Below are 24207 nucleotides of genomic sequence, written 5' to 3' on the forward strand. Positions count from 1 at the left end.
TGTCTGTAAGACAATCCTGCAGTTTAGCTAATTGGTGTGTGTCCTCTGGCTTCATGGATAGATAAAGCTGGGTATCATCTGCATAACAATGAAAATTTAAGCAATACCGTCTAATAATACTGCCTAAGGGAAGCATGTATAAAGTGAATAAATTGGTCCTAGCACAGAACCTTGTGGAACTCCATAATTAACTTTAGTCTGTGAAGAAGATTCCCCATTTACATGAACAAATTGTAATCTATTAGACAAATATGATTCAAACCACCGCAGCGCAGTGCCTTTAATACCTATGGCATGCTCTAATCTCTGTAATAAAATTTTATGGTCAACAGTATCAAAAGCAGCACTGAGGTCTACCAGAACAAGCACAGAGATGAGTCCACTGTCCGAGGCCATAAGAAGATCATTTGTAACCTTCACTAATGCTGTTTCTGTACTATGATGAATTCTAAAACCTGACTGAAACTCTTCAAATAGACCATTCCTCTGCAGATGATCAGTTAGCTGTTTTACAACTACCCTTTCAAGAATTTTTGAGAGAAAAGGAAGGTTGGAGATTGGCCTATAATTAGCTAAGATAGCTGGGTCAAGTGATGGCTTTTTAAGTAATGGTTTAATTACTGCCACCTTAAAAGCCTGTGGTACATAGCCAACTAACAAAGATAGATTGATCATATTTAAGATCGAAGCATTAAATAATGGTAGGGCTTCCTTGAGCAGCCTGGTAGGAATGGGGTCTAATAAACATGTTGATGGTTTGGATGAAGTAACTAATGAAAATAACTCAGACAGAACAATCGGAGAGAAAGAGTCTAACCAAATACCGGCATCACTGAAAGCAGCCAAAGATAACGATACGTCTTTGGGATGGTTATGAGTAATTTTTTCTCTAATAGTTAAAATTTTGTTAGCAAAGAAAGTCATGAAGTCATTACTAGTTAAAGTTAATGGAATACTCAGCTCAATAGAGCTCTGACTCTGTCAGCCTGGCTACAGTGCTGAAAAGAAACCTGGGGTTGTTCTTATTTTCTTCAATTAGTGATGAGTAGAAAGATGTCCTAGCTTTACGGAGGGCTTTTTATAGAGCAACAGACTCTTTTTCCAGGCTAAGTGAAGATCTTCTAAATTAGTGAGACGCCATTTCCTCTCCAACTTACGGGTTATCTGCTTTAAGCTACGAGTTTGTGAGTTATACCACGGAGTCAGACACTTCTGATTTAAAGCTCTCTTTTTCAGAGGAGCTACAGCATCCAAAGTTGTCTTCAATGAGGATGTAAAACTATTGACGAGATACTCTATCTCCCTTACAGAGTTTAGGTAGCTACTCTGCACTGTGTTGGTATATGGCATTAGAGAACATAAAGAAGGAATCATATCCTTAAACCTAGTTACAGCGCTTTCTGAAAGACTTCTAGTGTAATGAAACTTATTCCCCACTGCTGGGTAGTCCATCAGAGTAAATGTAAATGTTATTAAGATATGATCAGACAGAAGGGAGTTTTCAGGGAATACTGTTAAGTCTTCTATTTCCATACCATAAGTCAGAACAAGATCTAAGATATGATTAAAGTGGTGGGTGGACTCATTTACTTTTTGAGCAAAGCCAATAGAGTCTAATAATAGATTAAATGCAGTGTTGAGGCTGTCATTCTCAGCATCTGTGTGGATGTTAAAATCGCCCACTATAATTATCTTATCTGAGCTAAGCACTAAGTCAGACAAAAGGTCTGAAAATTCACAGAGAAACTCACAGTAACGACCAGGTGGACGACTTCTAGTGTAACATAAGTAACATTTAGTTTTACAAAATCCTTTTTAAGCTTAAAGCCCAGCAATGACTTGTGTTCATTTGCAGATAAGACATCATTCTGGCATAATGAAATAGGATAAGAAACCCAAGACGACATTTACATGCAATGCAATAACCACAGTAAAGGTCCATTCATCCATTTTCTACACCCGCTTACTCCAAGTAAGGGTCATGGGGGGCTGGAGCCTATCCCAGCAGCCATGGGCCATGAAGCACAGCACACCGCACTGTTGCCTCACAGCAGGGAGATCTGAAGATCGCTTCCTGTTTGAGCCTTTATGTGTGGAGTTTGCATGTTCTTCCCATGTCTGTGTTGAGTTTCCTCTGGGCACTCTGGTTTCCTCCCACAATCAAAAACATGCTTATTTAGGATCGGCATCTTTCTCTGCACCTCACCAACACAGCATCTCTACACTGGAGTTGGCCCCTGGCTGCCAGACTGTGGCAGCTCACTGCTAGTAGTGGTTGGATTGTGTCCAACTGTAATTAGGATGAGTTAAATGCAGAGGACATATTTTGTTTTACGTTTGGGCAATAACAAAGGCCTTTCTTCTAAAAGCGATCCCAGGATGTTCTTGCTGTGAGGCAACAGCGCGAGCCACCAAGCTACCATGTCACCCACGCTGGATCATGTGCAGAGAAAAACACCACATGTCCAAAACATTGTAGCTGATGTTCCTTCACAATGCAAGACATATTCATCATTTGAGTAACCACTTGTTTGACACAAAGTCATTACAGTGCTACCCAAGGACCTTCCAAAGAGACAGAGTAGCAAAGGCATAAGTCATCACCTTAGGTCACAGATTAGTTTCAACCATATAGTAAGACAGGAAGCAACACGACTGACTTGGACATTCATTTTTCTGTAAAAATATGATAATTGCAAAAACACCTCTGTTAAGTGAGTTCATGTCACAACCTCACATCACTATGTACCTGTGCAAAATATGAGTATATGTCATACACAAGTATGTTTAAAGACAAAGTACATATGTAAGCCCAAGACTTCCTGTGATAAGACACCAATCCTGTACCACAATTACGGAAATTCACAGGATGATCAAAACCATAGACTATGTATGTAACTAGGCAAGATCTTGTTTTATCTTATTTAACATCAGAACATGGTTTCGTCACTTGAGAAATCTTCAGTGTCTGCAGGCCCGTTTTTTTTTTTTCATTGCACAGCCTGTGGGTACCTTATCTGATGACCTTCGTAGACAACAAGAAAACAGGCCAAATTAAGTGGGGGAAAAAGCAGCCAAGGTCTTCCTGGAAAACCAGTGCAAGATATCACCAGTGATCTGCAGGTGAGTGCATTCCAGTATGATTGGAGATACAGCGCACCCAGAAAGTATTCACAGCACTGCACTTTTTCCACATTTGTTGATGTCACAGGCTTATTCCAAAATGGATGAAATTCATTTTTCCCTCCTCAAAATTCTACACATAATACTCCAGAACGACAATGTGAAAGGTTTTTTTTCTTCAAGATTTTTGCTAATTTATTAAAAAAAAAATTAAAAACTTAAGAAATCCCATGTACGTAAGTATTCACAGCCTTTGTCATGAAGTTCAAAACTGAGCTCAGGTGCATCCTGTTTCCACTGATCATCCTTGAGATGTTTCTAAAGCTTCATTGTCCACCTGGGGTAAATTCAGTTGATTGGGCATGATTCAGAAAGGCACACACCTGTCTACATATGAGGTCCCACAGTTAGTCATTTCAGAGCACAAACCAAGCATGAAGTCAAGAAATTGTCTGTAGACCTCTGAGACAGGTTTGTCTCGAGGTACAAATCTGGGGAAGGGCACAGAAACATTTCTGCTGCTTTGAAGGTCCCAATGAGCACAGTGGCCTCCATCATCCATAAACGGAGGAAGTTTGGCTTCACCAGGACTCTTCCTAGCGCTGGCTGCCTGTTTAAACTGAGCAATCAGCGGAGAAGGGCCTTAGTCAGGGAGGTGACCAAGAACCCAATGGTCACGCTGTCAGAGCTCCAGTATTCCTCCGTGGAGAGAGCAGAACCTTCCAGAAGCACAACCAAATCTGCAGCAATCCACCAATCAGGCCTGTATGGTAGCGTGGACAGACGGAAGCCATCCTTAGTAAAAGGCAAATGGCAGCCTGCCTGGAGATTGAACTCTTTAGCGAGAATGCCAGGCATCATGTTTGGAATAAACCAAGCACTGCTCATCACCTAGCCCATACCATCCCTACAGTGAAGCATGGTGGTGGCATCATCATGCTGTGGGGATGTTTTTCAGCAACAGGAACTGGGAGACTAGTCAGGATTGAGTGAAAGATGAATGCAGCAATGTACTCTGCACTCTGAATAGACAACGAGTAGTTAAAATCCAAGATGGCAGACCCGGAGGGACGCAGCAGATGCCCGAATGTTCGGATTGTATTGTTTACCTACCGCGCCCTTCTGTTGTTTTTTTCTCCCACCTCCTCACCAATGTTTTTGAAATGGAGGTGCTCACTTCACTGCCAGAATTGGACAGGGTGGACTAGAGCTTAGCTCCCAAACTGGCTACCAGAAGAACACCCCGACCAGTTATCTTGCGCTTTCATTGCTTCCAAATGAAAGATCTGGTGATTCGGGAGGCACAAAAGAGGGGTGACCTGACCTACAACAGAAAAAAGAATCCTCTCTATGAAGATTACAGCCCTGAAGTGGTGAGACAGTGCGCAGAGTTCAAGAATGCCATGTCAGAACTCTGCAAGCCTGGGACTCAGGCCTAAACTCCTTTATTCAGCCAAACTGCATGTCACTCTCACAAAGTGGGAGAGGAAGAAACTGCAATCTGCAGTGGACGCCAACAAGTTTGTGTAGGACCAGTGCAAAGACAAGGTGTTTTTTTTTTCATTTCAATAACCACTGTCTGCACTGATACAGTCCTCCACCACCCCCGCCCCCCTGTAATATCGTTCAGTGTTAGCTTTACTGATGGAGCACAATAACTCTGCCTTGCCAAAAATAGATTCAGGTGGACCAGCAAATTTTGTCCATTATAATCAAAATCTGCTGTATATATAAAACGGGCAAAATCCATTATATGTTTGTAATGGATTACATAGTTACAGTCAGGAGGCGCTGAATGATCTACGTATTTCCTTGATTAAAGACCTGACCTTGAATTAAAAAAAAAAAAAAAAATCCTCCTGACATCCGTCTGTCTGCGAGAGACGATGGTTTAGCGTCCAGTTTGTTTTTTGCTTTTTTATACACTTTTTCAATTAATTTCATTTAAATGGCGCCAGATCACAACAAAGCTGCCTCAAGGCGCTTCACACAAGTAAGGTCTAACCTTACCAACCCCTAAAGCAAGCACACATGCAACAGTGGAAAGGAAAAACTCAAAACTTATGAACTATTAGTAGTAGCAATAGTAAACACAGGAATAGTTGTGTTTTGTACAATAACACTACCTCTAACTTTAGTGACATGAAATTTGGGGTTCCACAGGGTCTGTCTTGGGCCCCCTGTTTATCTCCCTCTATAGAGCACACCTTGGGCATTTTTGGATTACCTTTCATTGCTATGCTGATGATATTCAGTTATACATGTCGATAACTGCTGGTAATCTCATCCGCATAAACTCCTTAGAAGACTGCCTTACAACAGTGAAAAGCTGGATGTCTGTAAGGTTAGACCTTACTTGTGTGAAGTGCCTTGAGGCAACTTTGTTTCTATTTGGTGCTATATAAATGAAGATATATTTAAAAAAAAAAAAGAATACTACTTATAATTATTTCAACAACTAAAATGTTTAGAAAGAATTTAAATGCTAGAAAGAATTTAATAGTTACATTTATATATAATGGTTTGAAGTTGTAATTTTTACAGTTACAATGGTGTCACCAGTTAAATATGAGGTCAATAAAGATGTCGATTTTATTTTTATAGAACAAGAATTTGTTAATTGAAGTCAAGAAAAGGTGATTATAAAGCGAGTATTGGCAAAACAAGTTATTTTCATGTTGAGGTTGCAGGGGGTTGTTGTCAGCAGTTGTTGAAAGTAACTAATAAAGTAACTAGTTATCTAACTTAGTTACTTTTAAAATTAAGTAATCAGTAAAATAACTAAATTACTTTTTCAAGGTAACTGTGGCAACACTGACTATGATGCCTGCTGAGGCTGTCACTGTTGCTCCTTCCACCTAGTTTGATGCTCAGCAAGGCCTCGGTTCCTCTCCTGCTCAGCCCTCTGTGCACCTGCACTGACAGTAAGGCGCCAGGCTGCACGGTCCTCTGCACACTGCTCCCTCGTGTTGACATCGATGCTGTACATTTTCATATCCTTCTTGCAGACATCCTTGAAGCGCAGGTGTGTTCAACCAGCCAAACGAGTGCCCTCTGCCAGCTCACCATACAGTAGATCTTTAGGAATGCAGCCCGTATTCATTCTCCTGACATGGCCAAGCCAACGAAGGTGCCTTTTGCCAAGAATGGTGAACATGTTGCTCATGTTGGCGCCTTCTAAAGGGCCTTTCACATTGAAAGCGTCAGCGCGACACTTCAAAGTTTCCTAACGCATCGTAACGCCAGACTGACGCGTCGTGACGTCGGACGCACCACTTCGGAAGCGCCACTTCGGAAGCGGCAAGAGGGCGGAGATTGCTACGTCACACTCTGGCCATTTCCACAACCCGAAAAAAGTTCAGCAATCGCCATCTTGAATTTGGGTCACCTGAACCTTCCTTTTCTCTCAAAAATTCTTGAAAGGGTAGTTGTAAAACAGCTAACTGTTCATCTGCAGAGGAATGGTCTATTTGAAGAGTTTCAGTCAGGTTTTAGAATTCATCATAGTACAGAAACAGCATTAGTGAAGGTTACAAATGATCTTCTTATGGCCTCGGACAGTGGACTCATCTCTGTGCTTGTTCTGTTAGACCTCAGTGCTGCTTTTGATACTGTTGACCATAAAATTTTATTACAGAGATTAGAGCATGCCATAGGTATTAAAGCCACTGCGCTGCGGTGGTTTGAATCATATTTGTCTAATAGATTACAATTTGTTCATGTAAATGGGGAATCTTCTTCACAGACTAAAGTTAATTATGGAGTTCCACAAGGTTCTGTGCTAGGACCAATTTTATTCACTTTATACATGCTTCCCTTAGGCAGTATTATTAGACGGTATTGCTTAAATTTTCATTGTTACGCAGATGATACCCAGCTTTATCTATCCATGAAGCCAGAGGACACACACCAATTAGCTAAACTGCAGGATTGTCTTACAGACATAAAGACATGGATGACCTCTAATTTCCTGCTTTTAAACTCAGATAAAACTGAAGTTATTGTACTTGGCCCCACAAATCTTAGAAACATGGTGTCTAACCAGATCCTTACTCTGGATGGCATTACCCTGACCTCTAGTAATACTGTGAGAAATCTTGGAGTCATTTTTGATCAGGATATGTCATTCAAAGCGCATATTAAACAAATATGTAGGACTGCTTTTTTGCATTTACGCAATATCTCTAAAATCAGAAAGGTCTTGTCTCAGAGTGATGCTGAAAAACTAATTCATGCATTTATTTCCTCTAGGCTGGACTATTGTAATTCATTATTATCAGGTTGTCCTAAAAGTTCCCTAAAAAGCCTTCAGTTAATTCAAAATGCTGCAGCTAGAGTACTGACGGGGACTAGAAGGAGAGAGCATATCTCACCCATATTGGCCTCTCTTCATTGGCTTCCTGTTAATTCTAGAATAGAATTTAAAATTCTTCTTCTTACTTATAAGGTTTTGAATAATCAGGTCCCATCTTATCTTAGGGACCTCGTAGTACCATATCACCCCAATAGAGCGCTTCGCTCTCAGACTGCAGGCTTACTTGTAGTTCCTAGGGTTTGTAAGAGTAGAATGGGAGGCAGAGCCTTCAGCTTTCAGGCTCCTCTCCTGTGGAACCAGCTCCCAATTCAGATCAGGGAGACAGACACCCTCTCTACTTTTAAGATTAGGCTTAAAACTTTCCTTTTTGCTAAAGCTTATAGTTAGGGCTGGATCAGGTGACCCTGAACCATCCCTTAGTTATGCTGCTATAGACGTAGACTGCTGGGGGGTTCCCATGATGCACTGTTTCTTTCTCTTTTTGCTCTGTATGCACCACTCTGCATTTAATCATTAGTGATCGATCTCTGCTCCCCTCCACAGCATGTCTTTTTCCTGGTTCTCTCCCTCAGCCCCAACCAGTCCCAGCAGAAGACTGCCCCTCCCTGAGCCTGGTTCTGCTGGAGGTTTCTTCCTGTTAAAAGGGAGTTTTTCCTTCCCACTGTAGCCAAGTGCTTGCTCACAGGGGGTCGTTTTGACCGTTGGGGTTTTACATAATTATTGTATGGCCTTGCCTTACAATATAAAGCGCCTTGGGGCAACTGTTTGTTGTGATTTGGCGCTATATAAAAAATTGATTGATTGATTGATTGATTACATGACAGCAGCCTGACATCAGGGTGAATGTGAGGCATTGATGTGTAAAGCGCTTTGAGTGTCTCATGTATATGGAAGAGCACTGTATAAATGCAGTCCATTCATTTACCATTTACCTTAAACAAATTCTGCACATTGGATGGCAGGACAAGGTGCCCAACACGGAGGCCTTAAGGGCCTTTCACACTGAAAGCAGAAGCATTAAAATTGTTCTAAAAAGCATTATTTTCAATGAGACGCGTTGCTTTTTAGACGCGTCAGAAGCGTCGCGTGAAAAGCCAAGCTAAAACGATGCTTCTAACAGGAGCGCGCATTGCTGCTTGTCGGCAGGCTGACGTGGTCAAAGTTCAATCCAATTTAACTTTCGACGCACTGAGCTGTGGAGTACCTTCGCGCTGTCCAGTAGGAACGACACGTCGGGCCAAAACACGGGACACTAGTGGCAGAAACCACTGATCTCTACAAAACGGATCAGTGGAGAAACCACTGATCTGTACAAAACAAACGTGTCACAGGACTGCTCCTTTATAGAGCAGTTTTCTGAAGAAAAATCCTTGTAAATGTTTTTTTTTTTTTGTTTGTTACCTCAAAATTTCTGATTACTGTTAAAAATAAGTTTAGAACACTTAATTAAATTAAAACATAATTAAAATAGGTAAATAAATCAATAAATGGTTCTTTAGAAACCTTTCATCTGTAAATTAAAACCACCTGTTATTTCACATTAGATAATTTCTTGTTTAACATAAGGAACCTCGGATATTTATTTTTAGACAAAATAACATGGAAATTTGTACATTTTTTTTTTAAGTCTGGTAGATTATTTATATCTCATTTCAACCAGAAAAACAGACACTGTAAATAAAGATGAATGTTTATTATAAATGCAACAGGAAATAATTTAACAGTGACTGCAGTGTGATTGTAAAGGCCCAGTCACACGGCACTTAACGAAGGGTGACGAAGCCCTGACGAAACAAGAAATCTGGACTTTCGTTGACTGTCGTTGGCATCGTTTAACCTTTGCGCAGCTTCGTTCCTGCAGCTGGCGCTACGTCAGGATTTTTAAACTTGAAAAATTTGAAAGAAGGGCAACGAAATCGTCAATTCTTCTGTCTCGTTTTGCTGTCGTTCTTGACGTTTTTAATCGTTTGTGCAGTTTTTGTAACGTTATTGTTTAATTTGACTTCGTTGGAGCAGCTGAATGTTTTCACACAGTGCAGAAGCCGGTTTGTGAGCGCTGAGGCTGCTGTGCCGTTGGAAATTACAGGACAAACTCAGCCTGCTTGCTTGGATTTTTTTTTTTTTTTTTTTTTTTTTATCTGTGTGTGTGTGGCGGGGGGGGGGCAGCTGCAGTGGGCTCAGGCACCTTACATAGGCCAGAATTAATCTTTTGTGTGGGTATAATTAATTATTTTGCCACAAGCAACTGTTGAATTTGAAACAACAAAAAAGTTGTGTAATTTCCGACGGTACTTGAACGCAGCATCGGGAGCTGCTGCGTGCGCTTATTATTTTGTATTAAATATAACAATTTGAGTGTAGGAATGATAATCCAGTTCTTCTGTACATGTGGCAGTGGGTAGATGAATCAAAATGATTATATAAAGAGCTGTTCTGGAAGGAATAATTCACGTTGTGGATCAGTGATCAGCTGGTGGAATAACCGCACACGTGAGTCAATGCGCGCGTTCACACGGACTGATTAATTTACTGCTCTGATATAGTCAATCATCTTTACACTTATATTTATATTTATTCTCCCTTTTGACAGTTTTCTGTTATAAATCAATATATGTGGCCAGGGTTGGGAGGGTTACTTTAAAAATGTATTCCGATACAGTTACTTTTTACCTGTTGAAAAATGTAATCAGTAACGTAATCCAAGTACCATAACATTAAAGTAATGTAATTTGATTACTTTCAGTTACTTCTGGATTAGTCCAATATCAAATATGCTAATACAGACAAAAGAAACTAAATATCAATAGTCTTGACTACATAGTACAGTTTATTAAGCAAAAATAAAACTAAAATAAAATAAAACATGGCATGCTCTGTTTTACTTCATATTATGAATTAAGAGCACCACAATATTGTTTTAAACACACCCAGTGTTCACCCGCTAAATTTTCAACAAAAAATGCCAAACAAATGAAGGATAATGAAAACTCAGGCGTGTGCGGATGAATTTGCAATTAAAAGTGGCTTGCAGAACAATATACAAAACAAAAAAAGTCTACTTGTTCAGTAAATTCGCACCATATTTAACATATCAGTCCGCTTATTGAACTTTCAAAATAAGAACAGCAGCATAATGAAAACCATTAAGTAAATACTGTCAGTAAGGAGGCGTGGTCGCCATTTTAATTCCGGGCAAGTTAGTGATTTGCGTGCATAGAAGTTCAAGAAACAGGTGGAATATGCCGGAAAGCTGCGCATGTTGGCAAAGCCACAAATGGAGGAACAAGGGAGACAATATTTCCTTCCATAAGTAAGTGGTTTTGGTGGTTCTTGTCACTTTGTCTGTGATATTTGGATGATAAACAGTTTCCTGCCGTACCTGTGTCGCCCGATGACACGGACCATTAACTCTTCACTTATATTATAGTTGTACTTATAATTGATATTTTCCACTGCTAGACCAATGTCTAGTTAAAATACTTGTTGTTAGTGATTAAATTGTTCTACAAGACTGGGGATTTTTTTATTTTTTATTTACACCTTAAAATAATGAGATTACAATGACCCGCGCTGTGCCGCTCACAGTCACACCCACACAGAGAGATGTGTACCACACCACTGATTTCATGAATGAAACTCGGTCAATAAAGGATAATTGTGTAAAAATATAATATGTATATAAATGTATTGTAATGGTTTTAGGAGTCGCGCTGCTCTGAACAGCAGCTGCAGCAGGACGCCTCAGCTCAGCAGCTTGAACAGCGCAGATCCGTGTAACTTTCAACACTAATATTTGAGAATGTGTGTGTGTGTGTCCGAGTAAGTTTAATACTTTCCTGACATAATTTAATGTAATTTAATTTTACTGGCTCGATATCCAGGTCAAAATGGCATTTTTTAACACGTATTTTACGAGCATTTTTCTGAGTGTGTCCAGTCGCAGATCTCCATTGAAAATGCATTAACATCCGGGAACTTCATCAATATTTTCCCCGGTTAGGAGGCGTCATGTCGCTGTTCATGAAGGGACGTTTTCGTTTCAAAGAAAAAAAATATTATATACAGATAATATCAGAAAATGCATTAAAATTGGAACCCTGCGAAGTAATCCCCATTTTTACTAAATATACCTGTAATCTGAATACGTCTTTTTTCTGTAACTGTAGCGGAATACAGTTACCTTTTTTTGTATCCTAATTACGTAACACCATTACATGTATTCCATTACTCTCCAAGCCTGTATATGGCTTAGAACATAAGACTAAGATTAATTGGAGGAAGACGGAGCGCGCAGCGTGCTGACAGACAGTGAGGATTCTGATAATGATGGAGATGATCCGTCTTTTGTTCTGGACGAGGAACGAGCAGGTGGTCCACCGATGTGCGCACAGATCTCCACAGATTCTGTTTGCAGTTTCTCCAGGACTCAGGTGCTATGAGCTCCTTCCCAGCGCCGAGTCCTGGAACACAGAGATGCAGACACACACTGCTCCAGCTGTGGCTCCGGGCACGTTTCATTAAAGCGTCGAGATCGTGAGCTTCAGTTTTGTTAAGTTCCTCTTTCATCCCTTTTGCACTCTTGCTTTGCAGACTGTTCGGTGATAAAAGCTCTTTCGTCCACCTTTTCTCAACGAATTGTGATTTTTTTTACTTTTTCCCTTCGTTCAGGAATCGTCATGTGCTGTGTGACTGGGCCATAAAGTAGGATTTCTGTGACATAAACCTCATGATGAATTTTTTTTTTATAGTAATTTCAACTTGTAATTTCGCCAAAATATGTAATTGCCTTTAATGTTATCAGGACAGTCATTTCTAAAATATGAATTTGAGCACAATAAGTGGAGAGCTTCTACCTGTGCAAATGTCTTTTGACTTTGATTCGTTGACATTTTTAATGATCCGTTCATTTATTGTTAAAATATAAAATGAAACAGCTTTTTAAAAAAATAATAAAATAGTTGCTGTTGAAAGAGCTTTTTATTTAGAAACAGGTGATGTTATGCTGGATTCTTGGGACCAGATGAAGGTCTGTTCTGCAGATTTGAACTCTGGTGTTGCTGAAGACACTTTTGTCCTATTTTGAAGAGTAGAGATGTTTTCTTTCGACTGGACTTCGTGGTGTTCAGCTCATGGATTCCTGATTGGGACAAATAAAAATATTTCTTTAAATATGAAGAAACACTAAACAGTTTATATATTAAAAAAAGAAAGAAAAAAAAAAAAACGATGGAAAAAAAATGCCCGAAAAAAAGTTATTCAAAGTTGAAATTCGTGGTCTCCGAAAAAAGCTGTAGCTTCATTTGGTAAAAATAAGAGACTGAACCATTTACAAATTAAAGCGTTCACTCAGATCAACTGTGCTAAAAGGCTAAGGTAACATTAGCTGATCAATAAACCTTCACAGCAGTGCAGAAACGTCACGTTTTACTTTTATTTTATTCTCACCTTGATAAAGCTGCAGAACTAAACTCCGTTGGGCAAACTGGGACTTCGCATATATCCAAAAAGTGGGAGGTTTCGGACTGAGTGGGTCTGCTCCATCCCCCCGGCTGCCTGCCTCGGTCTGACCAGGAATGATACCTGAAGGCCGGCTTCTCCGTACGGGTTGGCCCGCTGTCGCGGTTCGATCGATATCCCACCAAGTCGTTAGTCCTCCCTCAGTCGACGTCACTCCGAAAAGTAGCTGAAAAAAAAGCTTCTCCCAGCAGGGTAATGGGAGAATCGTTCTGCTGTTTTTTAAAGCTTTTTTGTGGTTCAATCAATCAATCAATCAATTTTTTTATATAGCGCCAAATCACAACAAACAGTTGCCCCAAGGCGCTTTATATTGTAAGGCAAGGCCATACAATAATTATGTAAAACCCCAACGGTCAAAACGACCCCCTGTGAGCAAGCACTTGGCTACAGTGGGAAGGAAAAACTCCCTTTTAACAGGAAGAAACCTCCAGCAGAACCAGGCTCAGGGAGGGGCAGTCTTCTGCTGGGACTGGTTGGGGCTGAGGGAGAGAACCAGGAAAAAGACATGCTGTGGAGGGGAGCAGAGATCGATCACTAATGATTAAATGCAGAGTGGTGCATACAGAGCAAAAAGAGAAAGAAACAGTGCATCATGGGAACCCCCCAGCAGTCTACATCTATAGCAGCATAACTAAGGGATGGTTCAGGGTCACCTGATCCAGCCCTAACTATAAGCTTTAGCAAAAAGGAAAGTTTTAAGCCTAATCTTAAAAGTAGAGAGGGTGTCTGTCTCCCTGATCTGAATTGGGAGCTGGTTCCACAGGAGAGGAGCCTGAAAGCTGAAGGCTCTGCCTCCCATTCTACTCTTACAAACCCTAGGAACTACAAGTAAGCCTGCAGTCTGAGAGCGAAGCGCTCTATTGGGGTGATATGGTACTACGAGGTCCCTAAGATAAGATGGGACCTGATTATTCAAAACCTTATAAGTAAGAAGAAGAATTTTAAATTCTATTCTAGAATTAACAGGAAGCCAATGAAGAGAGGCCAATATGGGTGAGATATGCTCTCTCCTTCTAGTCCCCGTCAGTACTCTAGCTGCAGCATTTTGAATTAACTGAAGGCTTTTTAGGGAACTTTTAGGACAACCTGATAATAATGAATCACAATAGTCCAGCCTAGAGGAAATAAATGCATGAATTAGTTTTTCAGCATCACTCTGAGACAAGACCTTTCTGATTTTAGAGATATTGCGTAAATGCAAAAAAGCAGTCCTACATATTTGTTTAATATGCGCTTTGAATGACATATCCTGATCAAAAATGACTCCAAGATTTCTCACAGTATTACTAGAGGTCAGGGTAATGCCATCCAGAGTAAGGATCTGGTTAGACACCATGTTTCTAAGATTTGTGGGGCCAAGTACAATAACTTCAGTTTTATCTGAGTTTAAAAGCAGGAAATTAGAGGTCATCCATGTCTTTATGTCTGTAAGACAATCCTGCAGTTTAGCTAATTGGTGTGTGTCCTCTGGCTTCATGGATAGATAAAGCTGGGTATCATCTGCGTAACAATGAAAATTTAAGCAATACCGTCTAATAATACTGCCTAAGGGAAGCATGTATAAAGTGAATAAAATTGGTCCTAGCACAGAACCTTGTGGAACTCCATAATTAACTTTAGTCTGTGAAGAAGATTCCCCATTTACATGAACAAATTGTAATCTATTAGACAAATATGATTCAAACCACCGCAGCGCAGTGCCTTTAATACCTATGTAAGGTGCCCACAACACACCGGGAGCAACTAGGGGCTGAAGGACCTTGCCCAAGGGCCCTTAGTGATTTTCCAGGTCAGGCTGGGATTTGAACAGACAATCCTCTGGTCTCAAGCCTATCACTTAACCACTAGACAATCACCTCCCCTAAGGCACCTCAGATGGTAGCTGTTGAGCTTTTTCTCATGTCTGGCATAGGCAGTCCATGCCTCGCTACCACAGAGGAGTGTGCTGAGCAAGCAGGTCTGGTAGATACACAGTTTTGTCTTCTCAGTGAGGCTGGAGTTATTCCAGGCTTTGTGGCTTAGTCTTGCCATAATTGAGTGACAATGTTCTGGGTTCTATACAGCTCAAGATAGTTCTCAACCCAGCGCTGCAGCTGCTTCATCTGGCCTGTGGTGACTTCACCTGTCTTTGACTTGAATGGGGCAGACTTGGAGGTGGTTGGGCCTGTTGCCTTCCTGATGCCCTCATACATGCCTCTTGCATTCCCAGTGTCAGCAGCTGTCTGTATACTGCGGCAGAGGTGGAGCCAGTATGAGTTGACACAGTGGCAGGCGGTTTTGCTGGGCTTTTCATACAGTTTTCCGCATGAACAGTGGCTTTTTCTGCATCAATTCGTCCCTCATTCCCATGTCTCTATTCATCAACCTTCAAACCAACGTTAGCAGTATGTGCAATTTCCCTACATGAAGTTCAGGTCTTTTTTAGACACAGTGTTGTAAAGTTGGTCATATTCACAGACTTTTCTGCCAAACGTATTTGATTCATGATCGAAACGTAATCGGCGGGCGCACTGCAAAAACTCTTGGGAGAGGAAGGATTGAAACCGGAAAAGTGACAAATCACAGCCCTTTGGAGTCTCTGTTGTTTAGAAGGTGCATCTAAAGTGGTTCTCTTTGGTTTGTCACACCCAGGGATGTGTGAAACTTAACACCATATTACAGTGCAGGCAGTAAGCAATTTGTTCATAATCGCCGGCCTTGAAAAAAGGCCTGCCTCGTTTGGGCACCAGGTCTGAGTATGGTTTGAAAAAATAAAAGGTCAGGCTCTTAATCACGAAAACACAGTACCCACTTTCCTCGAATTGGAAAGTGACAGTGCTGAACTTCATTTCATATCTGTGTAACTCCAGATTGCTCTGTCCAGTACATGCGAGGGGTTTTTAAAGGGAATACAGTAGGATGGGGCAGGACGTTTTGTTTGATGTGAGATAAAATGCGTTATACAAAATCCATTATATATGGCGTTTATTACATGGAAAACTATACAAAAGCATTGGGACTTTTGCTTTTGTCCAGTGATACGATGAAGGTTCAGGCGAGTTTTATTGTATAAAGTTAAGAATATCACCATAGCTTTATCTATAAACCAGAATGGCTGTGCCTGATAGTTTGGTCAAAGTGTATAACAGAAAAGTGTTTTCCAACCAACAACATTTACCCCCCCCCCCCAAAAAAAAAAATCACTGACTATCAGTGTGTGATCTAGAACATCGGAAAAGGGATGTCGTATGACCAAGCATAGTGGGGTTCAAAATGCCCCCTTGGTGACCAACCCCCATTCTGTTGCTGGGAGCCAGCACAGCAGATCTGCTATTGATCTGCATGTTGATCTGGCACGCATTTTATGCTGGAAGTGCTTCCTGATGAAACTTCATATGTACATGAAGACTTGGGCCCAGGCGGCCTTGAACTGGGAACCTTAGGTTTGGGAGGCAAACACGTTAGCCACTTGTGCACGATTTGATTTTACAATACAATATTAAATATAATTTGAATTTAAATGTGCATTGAATTCTGTCAGCTTGAAATCAATGCTAGCATCTTTGATCACTTGCTATACAAGCCACTGTCATGTGAACATGGCAGTTCAACAATCTGAGCTACATGAAATCTGGAGCTCTACACCTGGACCTTTTTTCACTCACCATCTCTTGAGCCACAACTTCAGGAACCTCCTTTTCCAGGTCAAAAGTGAACTCAATGGCTCCAGTCTCCTTGCACTTCCCTTTTAGCTTCTTGTGGTCTTCCACCCAGAGCTTTAGTGCTATTGAGGTCTTTTTCCCATCATCTTCCTCAGCTAGCTCCACTCTCACGCCTGTGTCCACAGCAAAGAAAGCATGGTTCAAAAGATCCTTGATGGTGTACCTAAGAAGAAACATACAAGCTCAGACTCAGGCGCAAAAGTACACCTACAGTGTACAGTGATAGCTTGTTAATGCAAGTGCTTTTATGTGTAGTTAGTAAACATACCTTTCTTATGCACTGTTAAATTATTTAATTGCCTTTATGTATGGCTCTAGAGACTTGTATGTTTTTATCGCTGTACTTCACATTCCTCCGTTTATTATAACCTGTGCTGCCTGGACAAACTCACTGAACCCAGTCTTTAAATGTCACTCAAAGTTAATTAACAGTTATTATCCTCTTTACACAAACTTGCTGTGTAACAGAACTGGACACCCGGAAGACATGGAGGTAGACTGCAGTGCTGCCAACATCCCTGTCGTCAACACCACAACAAAAAAGCAGGAAATACAAGATAGGAGCTCTCACTAACCTCTCTTCTTTCTTTTGGCAGATGCACTCTCCAATTATCTCCTTTATTTCAGGATCCATGACCTTGTTGTAGCTAGCTGGCTTCACTCCCTGAAGAGAGAGCATGTAATATGTTGAGTACACATTATTAGAAAATAATGAATAGTCTGAAAAATAATGTCAAAGGATAAGAAGCAATATGGAGCTTTTTGAAAAGTCAGTTACAGAGTGACATGCCATCCACATATTTTTAGTGCTGAACAACCCCTTTAACCTTTAGTTTTGCACTTCACACAGAGTTGTGTTAATGCTAAATTCATGTCAGCTATATTTAAATCCAACAGAATGACATTTCATGGTGGGGGAATAAGACCACAAGGAGGGCGCGATCAGACCGCGACACCGGAATCCTCAGGCTGAGAAACGCACCTGGAGCAGGCAAACCACGAGGAACTTGCTTTAAAACTCTATTTTCAGATGTCGGTTTCCAAAATCAGGACGTTTTATGTGGATAAGTTTTTGTTTAGATGTGATGATGAACCTGACTGAAATGAAGAGATAAGATTAAGACTTTATATTTACTCTGTGTGTGAATGGTTTTAATATTTGAAACAGGTTGTTTGCATGAGGACTGCAGCTTTCAGCCAATCAATGGAAAGCATTAATGGATGTATTTCAACTTATGAGTAAATTCCAAGAAACGTGTCAACAATCACATAACTTACCTACAACTTATGTCCCGCATGTGCGGTACGTATGCCAAAAATATTGTGCATGCCCAAACTTTTTTGAGCTATGTGCTCTTAACTTATAAAAAAACTTACCCATAACTTATTAGATGTATGCTGTCTATGCCTAATGTTTTAATATGGTCGGCATAACGCTGGCTAAATTGTCAAGGTGTGATGGGGTGTCGGTTCCAAAAAGTCAGGGCAAAGGCTGGTAGAGTGTTAGGGGGAAACATATTAATTTTTTAGCGCATTTACATATTTGATTTTTTTTTTCCTCCCACTGAAACCGTTGATATCCATTCAAACAGACAGAAATCCAAGTTGACCACAGCTAATGTGCTCTGTGTGGTACAAAAACCGTTAAAGTAATTTTAGAAACATTGACACTTGATAAAATCAAGATTTATTACCACACTAATGGGTCATTCTGAATCCTCAGACTATTTTAAAGTACAAGTATTCTCCTCATGATATGTACTTTGATTCAAACTGTTGGTGTGTTTCTGATCTCTTAACACCCTGCACTTGTTCCTCCAAGGAACTCTGATATGGATACAGCAACAATGATGACCACGGCATATGTACAGAAACTAAACTATTGCCCAAATATATGCCACCTGACCCGTATTATTGCTGCAGAGGTCATTTCTCCTTTAGCACAAAATGGCTCACTAATGACTGCTCATAAATACAGTAGTTTCAATATCATTTTGTTTTTTTATTTATTCTTAATTGATGTTTAATGATGCACATTTGGTATTAAACCCATACACTGCACATCTATTAGGGGAAAATTCTTATCAAATATGAGTTGGCATATTACAGTCTTGTCAAGTAGGATTAATTAAGCCATTGTTCTTAATTTAATGTACAAAATAAAATAAAAAAAATTGCAGAGAAGCTGACTCACACTAGTGACTTTGCGATAGATCTGAGCAGCATTCTGACACTCTGAGTAGGGATATTCTGAGGTAGCCATCTCTAGCATACACATTCCAAAGGCGTAGACATCCACAGCTTCATCATAGTGTTCCTCATACATCTCTGGAGCCATAAACTCGGGAGTACCTTCAGAAAGAAAAGAAATAACGTTGAGATTGTCATTTACTTCATTATTATACAATAGGTTCTTAGTCAGAAAATTTCAAAGTAGACCATCGTAAAACATCAAAAACAACAGCAAAGAGAAAATTAAAATCACAGGTGTTCAACACCAAGTACAAACATATCCAACTCTCTGAATAGAAATAAAGACATAAAAGATAAACTGCTTATAAGCAGAAAAAATGTTCCAAGATTAGCTTTAAAACATCTGCAACATCAGTCTTTCAAAGTACTATATTCTTTGACCTGTGCCTTTGAAGTGTTCTCATACCTATAACACTCTTAGCAAAGGAAGCTGCCTTGAGTGTTGCTAGTCCCAAATCCCCAATCTTGACTGACCCTGTAGGTCCAGTGATGAAAATGTTATCACATTTGAGATCCCTATGGATGATGGGAGGGGTCCGAGTGTGAAGAAAATGGAGGCCTTTCAAGATTTGTCTGCACCAGCTCCTTAATACCTTTGGCTTCATCACTTTGAACCGCTTCAGATACCTGCAGTAAACAGAAATAAATTCTCATAATAATGAGTCACATAAAATGTTCTCAGTAATATGTAGGCAGGTTCACCTTCCTGAGACACTATGCTGCAGTGGTGGTATTACATAAACAAGACGTAACAACAATAACAATAACTTAATGCCATAACAGAGGTCGAATGGTTCACACAAACTGCAGTTAAAAATGTGACAACTAATTCTTAATACAACCAGATCATCATGGCTTCCCCTTTTTTCACCATTCCCTCCTTAAAAAACAAATATTTATAAATTTATAAACTGATCAACAGACCAAAAAAAAAAAACAAAAAACAACCAACACACACAAATACTTCCATGTGTAGTTGACGCAAACAATTAATGAAAGAATAATGGCAGTAGGCACTAACTGCTGATATATACTACTGCATCCCTTGCATGGCCTTAAAAAATGGGGGTGGGGGTGGTTTGCTGATGGGCACATTTGGTAATATGGAAAGCAGCAGTTAAAATGAAAACGCCGGCAATCACGTTAGCACACTACACTGAGAATAAACTGCACCATATTAGGACAGTAAATTTTTCAGTTCTTGTTCTTACCGGTGCTGTAACTTGAACATTAATTTCCGTGAGTGACCTTGCCCAAGGGATCAATAAAGGTCTATCTATCTATCTATAGTGCATCCAGAAAGTATTCACAGCACATCACTTTTTCCACATTTTATGTTACAGCTTTATTCAAAAATGCAGTAAATTCATTTTCCGCCCAAAAAAATTCTACTCACAACACCCCATAATGACAACATGAAAAGTTTTTTTTTTAAATCACATGTACACAAGTATTCACATCCTTTGCTCAATACTTTGTTGATGCACCTTTGACAGCAATTACAGCCTCAAGTCTTCTTGAATATGATGCCCAAGTTTGGCGCACCTATCATGGCAGTTTTGCCCATTCTCTTTGCAGCACCTCCCAAGCTCCATCAGGTTGGATGGGGAATGTCGGTGCACAGCTGTTTTCAGATCTCTCGAGAGATGTTCAATCAGATTCAGGTCTGGGCTCTGGCTGGGCCACTAAAGGACATTCAAAGAGTTGTCCTGCAGCCACTCCTTTGATATCTTGGCTGTGTGCTTAGGGTCATTGTCCTGCTAAAAGATGAACCATAGCGCCAGTGTAAGGTCAAGGGCATTCTGGAGCAGGTTTTCATCCAGGATGTTTTCCTCAATCCTGGCTAGTCTCCCAGTTCGTGCAATTGAAAAACATCCCCACAGAATGATTCTGCCACATAAATTGTGGAAAAAGTGGAGCCCCATGAACACTTTCTGGAGGCACTGTATCTATCTATCTAAAAGAGCCATAATAACAAATACGCTGTTGACTTAAAATCAACTTTTCAACAAATTCTTCAGTGCAAATAAAATTCTTAAAATTAAAAGCTATGAGATTACTTTACATCTCAGAACAAATTTAAAGGGCAAAGCTTTGGTAAACAAATGTCAAATAAGCCAACCATTCAAAATAAATCATCAAAAAATTATGATGATATTTGTGTATGGTAAAATGAATGTCAAATAAGCTGACTATTCAAAATAAAATCAAAAATTATGAAAATATTTAGGCATTATGTTTTTTGTGTCATATGCCCTGACATATTAAGCCATAAACATGGGATTTTGCCTGATTTCATCTGCTGAAACGTTAGTCAAGTAACTCCAATAATTCATTTACGAAAAATGTTCAAGACAAATTCTGTGCCCTGAAGCATCGTTTAATGTTGTAGTACATATGCCAGGCCTGTGTGTAGTGCTGTAAAGTCCCCAGAAAAAAAAAAAACAGAAGAAGACTAGAGCATGCCCATAAACCGTGTAAAGGCTAATCCAAAAGCTACTGCTTTCCAATGCGGCACAGAGTAAAATAAAGCCTTTTAAGAGAAAGAGGGTCCACGCTGATCATCTGACATATAGACTGACTGTGCATTTAAAGCGGAGCTGTTTGTGTTTGTCTAAAAAAATAAAATAAATAAAAAATAAAAAACCACACAGTCCGCTCTACATGGGGAGTGACTCACCCGGGGGGCAGCTGCTGTCTCTCTCTACCCGGTGTGAGGGGCTCTCAGCACTCCGCTCACACCGGGCAAGTCGCAGCTACGTCCCCGGCCACACAAACAGTTTCTGAAAGATCCTCTCAGCAAAAGTCCACTCTTTCTTCTGTGTTTTGCTCAGACTCACACTGAGTGTATCGCTTTTTAATTTTCGATTTTTTGGGCAACACACAATGCTTCACAAACACTATAATACCCATCGTCATTTCAGCAAAATGTCAACAATGGCACAGCGACATTGTGCCATTACTTAGGGAGAGCCCTGGACTATTGTTTAAAAACGCAAAAGTACTTTTTATCCGATTACTCGATTAATCACGAGAATAATCAATAGAATACTCAATTACTAAAATCATCAATAGCGGCAGCCCTAACCTGTTGCTTCAAAAGATCAGAATTTGCAGTCCATGGAGAAGATTTCTGTGACATCACATGGAGTTCCTCCATTCAGAGCCAGCTTGGCTTGTGTTTTATAGCGGACAGGAAGAAAGGAATTGTTTACATTTGGAATTACGTGTTTTTGCATAGTTTCATGTTGAATATGTCAAAATGGTGAACAGGTGTGTTGTGGGAGGGTGCATTCTGTGATTCACAACAAGAGAGACTGACTCTGAGCCTGAGAAGTCCACTGTGTACCTCCACCTACAACAAGTTAGGAAAACTAGCCTGTTTAGCTTCCTGCCAGCGTGGAATAGAGTGAAGAGCTTGCTTCATTGTGTGGGATTCAAGGTCAAGGTCAACTTTATTGTCCCATTAGGGAAATTTGTCTTGGGCGTTGCATTACATTATCGCTTCACATGGCAGAGAACACTTAAAAAGGACACAAATCACATAAAACACAAGAATTAAATCTAGACTAAAATCAGGAAATACATTACAATGACAACAGAGACATTCAACTATTTAAAGTGCTAAGAAAAGTGCCAGGGGCTAAAGTGCTAATGTTTGTTGCACATTGTTCTATTGCACTAGTTGCTTGCATTGTTTAGCAATTTGATAGAAACTGGAACAAATGATAATTTGAGACAATTTGTTTTACACTTTGGTATACCAAATCTTCTTCCTGAAGGGAGATGTTCATACTCTGAGGACAGTGGGTGAGTGGAGTCTGAGCAAATTTTTGTTGCCTGCGTCATAACTGACTGGTTACACAGCTTCTCAATGGACTCGTATTTTTCCATACCAATTATTTTCATAGGCGTTTTGTGTTTTTGAATTGTTTCTTATGCGGGATTGTGCCATTTCTAACTGTGGAAGGGACATTCTGCGATTAACACAGAGAGGAAAAACAAGGCTGAAAAATCCAGGGTTTAAAGCTAGATTGCAAAAAAAATAAATAAAAAACGGGGAGGGGGGTGGTGATAGAGGAAATCTGAGTTCAGATTTGATTCAGCACCCCAAAATTACCCTAAATCAGTTCCCAAAGTCCATACAAGAATTTATTTATTTATTTACTTGTGTTATCTGGTATAGAATTATAAAAAAGATAATTGTGTTGGATGGACTATATCCCCATTAATACAGTCATGTGCAAAATATGTTATAAATACTCACGTTTTCAGAGTTCCTGATGTCATGAGCTCTGTAACTAGAACGATACACTTCTCCCTCTCAGTGAGGACTCCACAAAAGTCATAGAAACGAACAATGTTCGGATGCTGAAGACCCTTCAACATTTCTGCCTCCTCTTTGAAACGCTGACGTTCCATTTTAGACAGTTTACGATCCTTTGAGAAGAAGGAGGAGGACAGACAGAAAGAACTAGTTAACAAGCACCCATAAGTGAGAACGTTTGTGTCTCACTAAAGGCTTCTATTATAAACGATGCTGCTGCATGTCGGTGCTGTTTGTTCACCTTTAGTTACCACAAGATCAAAACCCTCAATTTCTGTCATTTGTTGCAGGTTAAGTCCATCGTGCAGCACAGACGACATGCTTAATAATTTGGCGAGGGTGCACAATAGACATCAAAATTCTTCTTCACTTGATCACCCACAGTTATCTATTTTTCTCCGATGTGCCAGCAGCATGCCAATAAAAACTGGTCCCATAACTACCAGATGGGAGAAACCCTCAGCTATGAGGCAAAACTATGCATAACAATATGTTTTATTATTTATTTAAACAGCACATGGTCAAAATTATACATGCGCCCTCTAGAGATTATTAATTCAGTAATACTGAAACTTCCAAATATCTATTTACTTCTCAAGGCCTCTTCATTTCCAATTTAACATGACTGACTATACCTGGTAGCTTGTCTGTGCATTCATATAAATGATTTGGTTGACAACACTCAATTGACTGACCAACACAGTGCAACAGAGAAATCAAAGAAGTTCAGCGAAGACATGAAAGAGGACTGTTTGAAAGTGAGGAATGCCCCTTGGCACCATTGCTGAAACAACTGCAGTTTCCATGATCATTAGTTCAATCAACTATCCATAAGTAAAAGTTATAAGGAGGTGGCCCCGCTCCATGACTGACAGTTTAAAGCTCAATGAACACTGTAGCAAAGAACAAAACCTTATGGAGAAACCTGTTATGGTCACAACAAGACCAAAGTTGTATGGCCAAAGTGACCA

The 24207-nt window shown here is 40.1% G+C and overlaps 1 protein-coding gene across 11 annotated transcripts in view; it reads right to left on the bottom strand.

The window, feature by feature from the left end:
- LOC117512608 (serine/threonine-protein kinase WNK2-like) overlaps window positions 1–24207 on the bottom strand; it is a 118421-nt gene that overhangs the window by 44061 nt on the left and 50153 nt on the right. For all 11 annotated transcript variants that reach the window (XR_004561340.1, XM_034172741.1, XM_034172742.1 and 8 more), the window contains exons 3-7: window positions 23177–23349; window positions 19316–19536; window positions 18851–19008; window positions 17232–17320; window positions 16600–16819 (exon numbers count right to left, since the gene is read on the bottom strand). Coding sequence is in view for 10 of the 11 variants with exons in the window: in XM_034172741.1 (XP_034028632.1) it covers window positions 16600–16819; window positions 17232–17320; window positions 18851–19008; window positions 19316–19536; window positions 23177–23349 (861 nt within the window). In the remaining variant the exon portion in view is untranslated. The remainder of the gene's footprint in view (window positions 1–16599; window positions 16820–17231; window positions 17321–18850; window positions 19009–19315; window positions 19537–23176; window positions 23350–24207) is intronic.

This window comes from Thalassophryne amazonica, chromosome 6, assembly GCF_902500255.1.
Source record: "Thalassophryne amazonica chromosome 6, fThaAma1.1, whole genome shotgun sequence".
Lineage (NCBI taxonomy): Eukaryota > Metazoa > Chordata > Actinopteri > Batrachoidiformes > Batrachoididae > Thalassophryne > Thalassophryne amazonica.